This window comes from Schistocerca gregaria, chromosome 3, assembly GCF_023897955.1.
Source record: "Schistocerca gregaria isolate iqSchGreg1 chromosome 3, iqSchGreg1.2, whole genome shotgun sequence".
In the NCBI taxonomy this organism is placed as follows: Eukaryota; Metazoa; Arthropoda; class Insecta; order Orthoptera; family Acrididae; genus Schistocerca; species Schistocerca gregaria.
The window spans coordinates 651,863,902-651,876,675 of record NC_064922.1 but is presented as its reverse complement, the minus strand read 5'-3'; the positions used below and the strand labels follow the sequence as shown (position 1 = coordinate 651,876,675).

Sequence of the window (12,774 nt, the reverse complement as noted above, 5' to 3'; positions counted from 1 at the left end):
TGCATTTACATAAGACAATTACAGTATAATGACCAGTAGTTTCAGTTGTAAGTGACAACCATCTTCAGATCTATGAACAAGGAAACTACAAAAAATTCCTTAGAAAAGCCTCTTTATATTCAAGGAAAAAATGTTGGCAGAAAACACAAAAACCAAGGTTGAAACTTACTGCTTCAGTAAAAAATGGCAGTTTGTAACATTGTAGGTAAAAGCTGTTGTATGTCCTTTACCAGGATACAGATTAGCTGTTGGTAGCTCTCCTAAATTCATATGATGTGATGCAGACTGTGTTTTTCCAATTATGGTACAGGGGAACAGTAGCACAGCCATAGACAATATTTTTATTCATTCTTCATTATTAGATGGGCATTCTGTTGGTAAAAGGGTGAATGGCCTTTCAGACCATGATGCACAAATTTTAACACTAAAAGGCTTTGTACACAAACAGATGTCACATATAATTACAAACTATGTAGGGAAGTTAATTTAACAGCAATAGAGAGTTTTTTAAGCCTTGTCAAGCAACAAGAGTGGCAGGATGTTTCTAGTGCCGATAACATAGGTGATAAATATAATGCTTTCCTTTACACATTTCTCATGCTCTTTGAGAGTTACTTTCCATTAGAACGTTCTAAATGGGGTATTAGCAGTAATAGGCAGACCACGTGGCTGACTAGAGGGATAAGGATATCATGTAGAACAAAGCGGGAATTACATCAAAATGTTAGAAGTAGTCACAATCAAACTACATTAGCCCATTACAAACACTGTTGTAAGGTGCTTAAAATTTTATTAGAAAGGCAAAGAGTAAGTGGTATGCAAAGAGAATAGCTAATTCACAAGATAACATTAAAACCGTATGGTCAGTTGCAAAGGAAGTGTCTGTTCAGCAGCACAAAGTCGATGATATAAAGTCAGTTCACAGCAAAAATATTTCTGTTACTGATAAATCAGGTACCGTATATGTACAGTATTTAACAACCATTCTCTGAGCATTGCTGGTGAATTAAATAAAAATTTAGTTTCTGCATTGAATCATATTCCACTCATGGCAAATGCCTTTCGGAGATTGATGTCTGAAATACTCCTCTGTGATACAGACAAGAGGGAGATTGAGTCAATAATTAAATCACTGAAGACTAAGGACTCTCATGGTTATGATGGAGTGCCTAGCAGAATATTAGAGTACTGTGCTGCACATGTTAGACCTGTATTTAGCCATATTTGTAATTTTTCCTTTAGGAATGGTCAGTTTCCTGATTAAAGTACTCAGTAGTAAATCTGCTTTATAAAAGGAGAGAATAGGATAATGCAGACAATTTTAGACCCATTTCTATGCCATCAGTGTTTGCTAAAGTTATTGAAAAGGCTGTGTATGTAAGGATAATTGATCATTTTATATCCCAAGATTTGCTATCAGATGTGCAGTTTGGCTTTAGAGAGGTCGTTTAACAACTGAAAATGCTGTATTCTCTTTTGTCTGTGAGGTACTGTGTGGGTTAAACAAAATGTTTTGAACACTAGGCATATTTTTTTATTTAACTAAGGTATTTGATTGTGTTGATCACAAAATATTGCTCCAGAAGTTGGACCATTGTAAAATATTGAGAGTAGTTCACAATTGGTTCACCTCTTACTTTGTCAACAGACAGCAAAAGGTCATTATTCACAATGTTGAGAATGGCTGTGATGTGGGGTGTGAATGGGGTACTGTCAAGTGGGAGTGTCCCAGCGATCAGTGTTGGGGCCACTCCTGTTCCTTATCTATATAAATGATATTATTATGGGTAACTCTAAAATATTTCTATTTGCCGATGACACTAGCTTGGTAGTATAGGATCTTGTGTGCAACCTTGGCTAAGTTTCAAATAGTGCAGTCCATGACCTAAGTTCATGGCTTGTTGAGAATAAACTAATGCTAAATCACAGTAAGGCTCAGTTTTTACAGTTTCTAAAACACAATTCAACAAAAAATGACATTTTAATTTCACAGAATGGGCATATGATCAGTGAAACTGAACAGTTCAAATTTCTTGGTGTTCAGATAGATAGTAAACTGTTGTGGAAAGCCCATGTTCAGGATCTTGTTCAAAGACTTAATGCTGCCGTTTTTATTATTCAAATGGTATCTGAAGTGAGTGATAGTTCAACACGAAAATTAGTCTCCTTTGCATATTTTCATTTGCTTGTGTGTTATGGTATTTCATTCTGAGGTAACTCCTCCTATTCTAAAAGAATATCTTTGGCTCGGAAATGGGCAGTTCGGGCAATAAGTGGTGTAAGTCCACGAAACTCTTGTCGGCCCCTGTTCACAAGTCTGAGTATTTTGACATTGGCCTCTCAGTGTATATATTCCTTACTATCATTTCTTGTTTACAATATTAGCTTATTCCCAAAAATAAGCAGCTTTCACTCAGTTAATACTCAGCAGAAATCAAACCTGCATTTGGATCGGTCTTCCTTAACTCTTGTGCAGGAAGGTGTGTTGTATACTGCTGCATCCGTTTTCAGTAAGCTATCACTCGATTTCAAAAGCGCTTTCAAATCGAAATTGAGGATTTCCCTAATGGGTCTCTCCTTCTGTTCTGTCGAGGATTTCCTTGAAAAAGTAACCTGATTCTTATTGTATTGTTGATTATGTTTACTTAAACTTATGGATTGCACCCAAAAAGGTTCATAAACATTTTATTTTTATCTGTTATTACTTTTATGTTGTAGTTTCATGTACTGACACATTCCATGACGTTGTAGATTTGCTCCTCAATTTGATCCTAGAGAACTTGTCGTGTAAATAAAATAAAAAAATGAATATGCTTCACAGTCGATGTGGGTTCAACATAAACTTGTTTGCTAACAGCAGAAACAAAACTGAGCCAACAAAACTGTAGGAATGCACAAAAACAACAAATAGAAATTTCTTCCATAGCAAATAACTGTAAAAAAATTTGGAAATGGCGGAAGAAGATGTCATTACAAAGCCATAAAAATATCATTTATAGTAAAAATGCTACAGTCCCAGGTTCGAATCCTGCCTCGGGCATGGATGTGTGTGATGTCATTAGGTTAGTTAGGTTTAATTAGTTCTAAATTCTAGGCGACTGATGACCAGAGAAGTTAAGTCGCATAGTGCTCAGAGCCATTTGAACCATAGTGAAAATGTCAGCAAACCATGAACGGAATAAATATCCTTATGTAACTCGCATTTGAAAATGAACACATGAGATTCCAGTGTAATAGCGATAATTTAAAAATATACAATACTTGTAACAGAATCAAGTTGAATAAAGTTCTTGTATGAGTAGAAATCACATCAATCATTAACTTGCATTTGTATGAAAGGCAGTTTCAGTGAAAAAAACTTTTATGTAATAGTACAAAATTTGAGAGTGGCTCCTACATCTGTAGGAAATGAACCAGATCGTATATAGTAAATAGTAGAAAATGAAACTGTAAGTTAAAAGCAGAAACAAAACTAAGGAGAAGAACATACCCTGGTTGATAAAATCATAGTCAGTTATAATTTTATAATTACATGAAGATCACTTTCTCTGTTGCTGAGAACATCAGTTATTGCAAATAACTGTGGTATATATCAGTGAAAAAAATATAATTTTGAAAAGTGTAATATAATTTTATGAATAAAAAAAGTCTACTCAACAAGGGGCAGCAGGAGCAAACCCGTATAAAAAAAATAAGGAAATGATCAAGCTTTTGGAGCCAGTGCTGCGTTCTGGCAGAAGGGTTGTAGGGGAAGGAAGAGGGATGAAGAAAAAAGGACTGGCAAGGTTTAGAAAATAGGGAGAGTTATGGGAAAGTCACGCAGAAGCCTAGGTAAGGGCAGGGGAGACATACCAAACAGGGCAAGAAGGAAAGACTGATTGTTGAGGACTGCTCTGTAGACCTGAGAGCTTAGAGGTGGAGGATAAGGAAATAAGCAAGACAGAAATTATTGACAAAACATTGTTAAAAAGTTAATAAGAGCAGAAACCTAAGTGCATTATGCATGGTAGATGGCAGGGGATGGGGGTGACACATGAGAAAATAAAAGAAAGAGGAAACAAGGAAATGAAAAGGGATTTACATAAGGAAGAGTTACTGAAAAGAAGTGTTGAACCTGAAGAAATTAAATTAAGCCAGGTGGATGAACCAAGAACATGCTGTAACCTTAGTTCCCACCGGCGTAGTTCAAGAAACTGGTGTTAAGGGAGAAAGCAGATTCCACATGAGGTGAAATAGGCACTGAGGTCACAACTTAATGTTGTAGAGAATGTTCTTTAAGAAGGTATTTTGTGATGCATTATACACCATCTGTCATTGCCCATTCGTCATAACTGATAACTTGGTGGTTATCATACCAATGCAGAAATGATGTCATTTCACAGGTGGCTTGTACTGTGATAGTATATGTTTTGTCAGGCACAAGGTTGGTGTAAGGGGTGAAAGGAGAGTGCATAGGGTGTGTTTTACAGCAGGGATGGTCACGGGGCTAGAAGCCATAGGGCAGGGAAATGGGAGCAGAAGGCGCATAGAGTTTGACCAGGATTTTGCAGAGATTGGAGGAGTGACGAAAAGCTATGTGGTGTTCAAAATGTCAAACAAAATTACCGTATTTACTTGAATCTAAGCCGCACCTGAAAAATGAGACTTGAAATAAAGGAAAAAAAAAAAATTCCTGAATCTAAGCCGCACCTGAAATTTGATACTCGAAATTCAAGGGGAGAGAAAAGTTTGAGGCCGCATCTCCAAATCGAAACAAAGTTGGTCCATTGTAATACGAGACACAATTTAGGTCGAATGAATGACGATACAGCTACAGTACTTTGGTTCGAGTCGTAAGCTTAGCAGTTAAGCTTTACGAGGTAGCCGTTGCTATGTGTCAGGCGCTCCGTCCGTATTTATACAGGTAAACTTCCTTTTTCAGGTGCTTCGTCTGGTTTGAATTGAGTGCTTATTTTTCTTTTATCTGATAAGTGCCGTTCTCTATGTTATAGGTATTTACATCACTCTAAGCTGAAAATGTATTATTGTACTGTATCATGCATTGTTTGTCGCATTCTGCTAATGAGTGTTTACGGCCTGTCACTGCTCGCAGCATGGTTGCTGTTGCTATTTGTTGTTACTTACACTGCTGCTTTCTTTGATAATGATCAACTAGAACCAAATAATAGACTGTGTAAGATAGAAGTTGTTCTGAACGAGAGTTTAGCGAAAATTTTTCTCTGTTTGAAAATCTTTGCAGATGCCTCTTTAGTACTTTACATTCTGCACAGAAATTAGAGTCATCGTAGATTTAAAAATCTAGTCAATTTCCGTGCTTCATTTCTGACTGTATCACTATTAGGCACAAGAATAATACGAATATAAACATGACATGATATGTATATTCTTCCGCGTTTCCTGTTGTCTCAGTCTAGTTTCGTAGTTTATTAGGCAGACAGGATTTAAATGAGATAGCAGCAAACACGAAAGAATACATGTCAAAATGTTTATATTCGTATTATTCTTATGGTGAAGAGAATACTGCATGTGATTCACAGTTCATAAAGTTCCTATTAGCAACTATTGCTTCTCAGAGGTAGAAAAAAATTCAGAACTTGAGAGTTGGCCATATTGAAAAACATCCCAAACAGTCTTTCCAGTCGGATTTTCGTAGTACATTGAAATGCTGCTACATTTGAAGATGAACAATGCAGTGGTCGAAACTCAGGGCAGAGAAAACACTCGCCTTCACCCTTTTATATATATAAAATAGAAAGAAACTTCCACATGGGAAAAATATATTAAAAACAAAGCTTCCAAGACTTACCAAGCGGGAAAGCGCCGGTAGGTAGGCACAATGAATAAAACACACACACAGAATTTCCAGCTTTCGCAACCGGCGGCTGCTTCGTCAGGAAAGAGGGAAGGAAAAGGAAAGATGAAAGGATGTGGGTTTTAAGGGAGAGGGTAAGGAGTCATTCCAATCCCGGGAGCGGAAAGACTTACCTTAGGGGGAAAAAAGGATAGGTATATACTCGCACACACACACACGCATATCCATCCGCACATACACAGATACAAGCAGACATATGGTAGTGCATTGCTGTAAATAGTCTGCATCTGAAAAAATATGTTTGCCTTGAATGCCAAGGCTGTATGGGGGTGAACATTTGACGTGGAATGGAGGGTAACTCAAAATATACATCTGTTGTTTGTTAGTAGCTTTAATATAAACAGATGTGTATAGCTGACATTTGGTGAGGATGAGGTCAGCTTCAAGGAAAGTAGGTGTTGAGGGTTTAATAAATACTCCCTTTGTAGTGTATTAATCTGTGTATTATATATCTCTGACTAGTAACATAAATGCATTGCTTCCGGGACTTAGAATTGATGGGTGTGAAGGAATAACGAGAATGATTGCTCTTTCTGAAACAGGCTGCTATATTGTTGAACTTCCATGATAGGTTCCAAATGATGGAAGACAAGAGAGTAGTTTCATTACTAAGAAAGAAAGATATGATCCTTTATTTAAATCCTTGCAATGCAAAAACACGCTTTACTTCATTACAAAGAAAATTTTCTAGTAACCTTTTCTTGAGATGTATTACTCACAGGGTGTTGCTTTAAGACTGGGAATTACAAAATGGAGAATTGTGTTTGATGCTTCATCACGACAAAATGATTCACTGTCGTTAATGACACACTAAATTCAGGACTGAATTTGTTGCCTGAAATACTGCCAACCTTAATTTATTTCAGGATGCCATCATTTATAGATTTACACATTTACCATTTGGCTTCACATGCAGCCTATTTCTGCTATCTTCAGCGTTTGCATGAATTGGCTGTAAGGTTTAAATACACTAATCCGGTTGCAGTAGAACTTATAGATAAAACCTCTTTTCTGGACGACTTTGTTGCTAGTGAGAATGAAAATATGGTCACATCTGTGTGCTAACAGGTGACAGATCTATCGTAACAAGTAAAATGTCCAGTGGTAGAATGGGCTACAATTTCTAATATACTAAAGGGCATATGAAAAACAGAAGGGTGATCAGTTACAGAACATGACGCAGCCCTAGGCATCAACTGGGATGGGAATCAGGATCTGGAGGATGAGGGTTCAAATCTGCATCTGGCCATCCTGATTTAGGTTTTCTGTGATTTTCCTAAGTCACATTGCTGGGATGGTTCCCTTGAAAGGGCATAGCCAACTTCCTTCCCCATCCTTACTTAACCTACTGGGACCTATGACCTTGCTGTTTGGTCCCCTCTCCCAAATCAACCAACCAACTGGAATCAGATTCAGTCCTCTTCGATCACCATCTCATTACCAATAAATTAGAAAATGGACTCACAACTAATGTTCAATTACTGCACACGACAGCGAAATTTTATGATCCTCTTGGCATCTTTTCACCAATATCCTTAACAGGAAAAATCCCCTTTTGAGGTACAAGGTGTAAAGACATACATGGGGATGAGATCTCAAATTCTCATTTTTTTGTGATGTCTCAGAAAGGACATATGGAGCAGTGCTGTACATTCATTCATACGACAGCAAGAATACATTTGTCTGTTTAGTTGCAAGTAAAAATAGAGTTTCTTGTATCAGAAGAGTAATGCTTCCACGGCTGGAATTACTAGCTGCTTTACTGAATTCACGCCTTCTGAGGTATTTCTGCCAGGCTTCCAGATTTATTTAACATTACAAGCACAATAATGTGCAGTAATTCCTTGTGGCACTTGGCTGTATATGAAGCAATCCAGATTTCTGGAATATGGTTGTTGCTAATACAGTAATGGAAAGTGATAAAATTTTAATGCCATCACGGTAGAGACACTGCCCTACCAAAGACAATCCATCAGATATGCTATCACATGGAACTTTGATAGAGAAATTACAGTCTTCCATGCTGTGGTGGCATAAGCGTTCATGGCTAACTCAAAAACCTGAACCCAAACTTGGCCTCAGCAAGAAATCTCTTGTGACCCATTACTAGACACACAAAAGATGTCCAAACAAGTTTTAGCTATTAACACGTGGGTGTGTTCCATTGACGCATCAAAATACAGTTCTTATTAAAAACTGTTGCTCATAATGGCATATAATGGCATGGATTCTCCGTTTCATCCATAATGTTACACATCCAGAAAAGATAGAGGGTTAATTCACTGCCCATGAACTAGAGTCAGCAAAACGAAGTTGGATACAGATGGCTCAGCAGGAAAGCTTTCCAGTGGAATACCACCCACTTAAAAACAAGGCAGAGTTTCAAGCTAAATGAAAGATAGAACATTAAAACCCGTTTCTTCAAGATGGACTCATACAACTTGGAGGATGACTTCGCTTTCCAAACTTGAGTGTACTGGAAAAAGATCAAATACTCTTACAAGGTTCTCATCCACTCGCGAAGTTACTTATTTGACAGACTCATTCACTCTTACACCATTTAGGTACTGTTGTAGTATTATCTGAATTACGGAATGAATATTGGGTTTTAAGGGGAGACAAACAGTAAAAGGAGCCATACACATGTGTCCCCCTTGTAAGATAGCCAAAAGTGCCCGAGGATGCGAGAGAGAACCTCCCCTAACACCTGACCACATAAATTCACTAGGCCATTTGCAGTAACAGGCTTAGATTGCGCAGGACCACCTTCTGTCAAAGTCGGCAACTTCCAAAAATGTTATACGTTACTATTTACACGTGCTGCTACTACTACAAGAGCTCTCCACGTCAAACTCATATCAGATGTAGCACAGATAAACTTTTGATGGCCTCCAAAGATCTACTACAAGAGGAGGACTACCAGTTACTATTTATTCAGATAACGCAAACAATGTTTCAAGCAGCAATACAGAATTGAAAGACATTGACACATTTCTTTGGAGACACAAGGCTCAGCCAGCACTTTGCTCATCAAAGTGTCTGTTGGAAGTTTTGTTGTACCACAGCCAGCTTGGTGGGAAGGCTAGTGGGAATGCATGGTAGGAAATATGAAAGATTCTGGGAAAATCACTAATAGATGCAGAAACAGTCAGAACTTTATTAATAGAAATAGAAGCCACCAACAACTCATGAACAATCATACATGGGAAATCAGATGCACTGACACCAAGCCGTTTCTTAACAGGAGAATTATTAACTGCAATACCCACAGGTCCTAAATCGAGTTCACATAAGGATCTGCGAAGAGAAACAAAGCTGTGAAAAAAAATTGCAAAATGATTTTATCAATAGATGGCAGAAAGAATATTTGTTAGAACTAAGAAACTTTCATGAATTGCAGCATCCGAACAAGAAACAGGTTAAATATAGAATGGGAGACATTGTGCCCTTACAAGAGGATAAGCGACCAAGACATATGTGGAAGAGAGTCCGCATTATGGAAACAAGAGCAGGGAGAGATGGAATGGTGCAGACCTTAATTCATCAAACTCCGTATGGAAGAAATACTACTTGTCTGGTGCAACTGGTCTGGTCATCCCGCTGGAGATCGACCAGGGTGAGGAGGATGTTGAGGGTTACATAAATACTCTATTTGCAGTAGGAAAGCCCACTCCAAGCAATCCATGGAAAGGTTGGGATAGCGAGGAGCCATCCTGGTTCCCATGGCTGTCCTCTTGATCTGTTTGCATTTCTGCTTCTCAAAGATAAAGTAGTTTCTCACAAGTGCAAAATTGAAGAAATTGAGCAGGAAAGGTTTGGTATCAGGTGTGTGTACATGGGGAATTTTGGTATAGAGGGAGATGGTATCAAAGGTGTGTGGTGGGATTGGGCACAGGTATGAGACGATCTGTAAGGCTTGCCCTATGCACCGTCCTACCAGCCCTGTAACATGACAGTTGTGACCTTGGTGTGGTGTCACCACTTGTGAGATCTTGATTCCCTGCTCCCCATCCAATATCAGTTTCTCATAAGTGCACAGGTGGGAACTGGTGGTAAAACATGCTCTTGGTTCTTGCCATCTATATTTCCTTAATTTACATTAATTTATTTGGTCACTGCATATCTTTTCAGTAGCTATTCTTTTCTTCACTCCCATTTATTTTTCTGTTTTCTGACATGTCTATCCCCCTGCCACCACCACCCACCCACTCCGTGCCCACCTCAGCTGTCTACCTGCTTATTACCCTATCATCCATCTTCAAGACCTCAGTTTTTCAGATCTCATCCAGTGCATACCCCACCAACCAGAGTTTCATTTACATCCCTACAAGTTGATGGTTGTTCAAGAACTTAGTCCATAAGATGGTTGCAATGCAATCTTAGTCTCTGTGCAATCTGACACTATTCTGTGGTCTAGTGATGAAGCACATTTTCTTCTATCTGGCTCAGTAAATAAGCAAAATTTTCACTGCTGGGCAAGTGAACACCCTCGTGAACTTCACCAAAGAGCTCTGCACAGCCCCAAAGTGACAGTTTGGTGTGCTACATCCTCCATAGGCATTATGGGGCCTTACTTTTTTGAATCTCGAGGTGCAACTGTTACTGTTAACTCGGCACTATTGTGAGACACTGGAGAAATTTTTACTCCCCAAAATGGAAGAGTATGGAGAGGAATATGCCTATATGACTCAGAAGCCTTTTGGTTTCAACAGGATGGTGCCACACCTCATACTGCCCATTGTTCATGCCAAATTCTGCAAGAATAGAGTTTCCCGGCTTCTGATCTCCTAAGGGGCTCGCCAAAGTCATCACCTGATTGATATAGTTTTAAAAACCTAATGAAAATAAAATGACATTAGATTTAGTTTTCAGAAACAAAAACCTTTTTAAATTATCTTTGTTGGATTTTTTTACAATTCACTTGCCGAGTCCGTGCTGCCCCACCTAGTAGCTACAGGTCCATAGAGAGAAACTTTTTAGTGTGGAAAATATGACAGTTCTCTTTGTGGAAATATTGTTGATGGGGGGGTTTCATTTGGATGGAGGTTTTTATGACATTAGAGAGCTGGTGATCTATGTCCAAGGAGGTGGCATGCTGAGCTAAGGAGAAGCAGATGAAAGAGGCAGTAGAGATGGTGTGAAGGAGACTGTGGTGGAGGATTGAGGGTACAGGATCTTGGCTTTAGTTTCAGATCATGATGTTGTTACCAGCGAACTCAAACCGGATAAGGGATTTAGGTTTCTGGAAGAGTGTCTTGAAAGGCTCACAAACAGTTTAGGTGTTTTGTGGATTTGTAGTTGTAGTCATAGGTTAGGATTTAGTTGATCATTCTATAAAGTTTCATGTTTGGAGTCAGCGCGACATTGGGAGTCATAATAGTGCTTAATGCCAGCAAGGCCAAGGGCATGTTTGTGGATAGGGAGAAGGTATCTGTAGTGGAAAACAGGGTTCTAGGTAATAATGGGGTATTGATGGAAGAGAGGTGATGAAGGAAGTGGTTTCACTCTAGTTCTGCCCGTTAATCTGTTGGCACACTCTCATTTCATCAAGAGTCACACACAGTTTCCACCAGGGTTGGTTCATCAGTACTACAGTGCTAGTTCATTCATTTTGGTAAACAGAAGAACAGTCTTCGTGAAGAAAGGAAAAAATCAGTTTCGATTAATGTATACATCCTTCACTGTTTTTATTTTATTTTGACATTGGTGGCGTAAGTCTTTTTTCCTTTCTTCTTCTTCAGAGGGGGGAATCAGGACTTCAAAAGCTTTTGTGCCTACAAAGTGTTTCTTGCAAATATTTGCAAGCCTTTTATTCTGATTTATTTGTTATTCCTTTTGTCCTCTCTCCCTCCAAAATGTTTTTTCTGTTTTATATATATATATATATATATATATATATATATATATATATATATATATATATATATATATATATATATATATATACTGTTATATGTAATTGAGTAATGCTGGCTCCATTTTTCTTTCAGAGGAAAGTTTGTCTGTTGAACCTGTGAAGAATTCGCTTAAGTTGTTTGAACATTGGGGTCTGCTGGAGTGCCATACACAAGAAAAAATCAAATTATATTATTTGAAAGAAGAATTTGATTCTGAATATCAAGTGCAGAAAATTTTTGACAAGATTCAAAAATTCAGGATCATCAAGAGATGAACTTGGCATCACGTTTGTGCAGTGTATATAACATTACAGTGATTCAAAACTGTTCAGTTCAATTAAAGTTCTTTATTTTTTTCTCCTTTGCCCATTGTCATCTAGGTTTCACTTTCCCTGATGATATGTAAAAATCAAGAAATTGTTGTACATACACAACAATAGACATAATTTTTGCAGATTATCGGACATGATTTTCTGCTGTAAAATTCATTATTGATTGCAGATTCTGCAGCTTTAATGGAAAAAGTCCTTTATCTAAGATATGTATTCTTAGAGAATGAATAATGTAAAATAATTGTCCTCAGTGGCATATATTTTGTGAGAGTTCTCACAGTTGTACATACTTAGAATAATTTTAAATACAGTACAATAAAGTTTATATTTTGTTTGTAGTTGTGAGTGGTAACTGGATTAATTATCTTCACTGTTTTGTTCATTGATCAACTCATTACTGTTTCAAAAATAGTGATTTTATTTTTGAGAACAGGAGATTCACTATTTGTATATTTTCATGTAAACAAATGGACATATGGTATTGACACTTTCATGCTTGCAACACATTTGAATGAACACTGAGATGGTATTTGCAGTAGTATGTTATTACAGTCATGTATACATAAAACTTAGCTGTTCACTGGCAGATAATAGCACCAATTTTGACAGCATAACATCAATTTCCAAAAATTATTTAAAAACTGGGTAAACACACTGCAGTCACATTGTGATT

At 37.7% G+C, this 12,774-nt stretch overlaps 1 protein-coding gene across 6 annotated transcripts in view; it reads left to right on the top strand.

The window, feature by feature from the left end:
• The window catches only part of LOC126356100 (glycerol-3-phosphate acyltransferase 1, mitochondrial), a 387,533-nt gene extending 375,094 nt beyond the window's left edge, over positions 1-12,439 (top strand). For all 6 annotated transcript variants that reach the window (XM_050006796.1, XM_050006798.1, XM_050006795.1 and 3 more), the window contains one exon: positions 11,863-12,439. In XM_050006796.1, coding sequence (XP_049862753.1) covers positions 11,863-12,044 — 182 coding nt within the window. In that variant the 3' untranslated portion in view covers positions 12,045-12,439. The remainder of the gene's footprint in view (positions 1-11,862) is intronic.
• Positions 12,440-12,774: the final 335 nt, after the last annotated feature.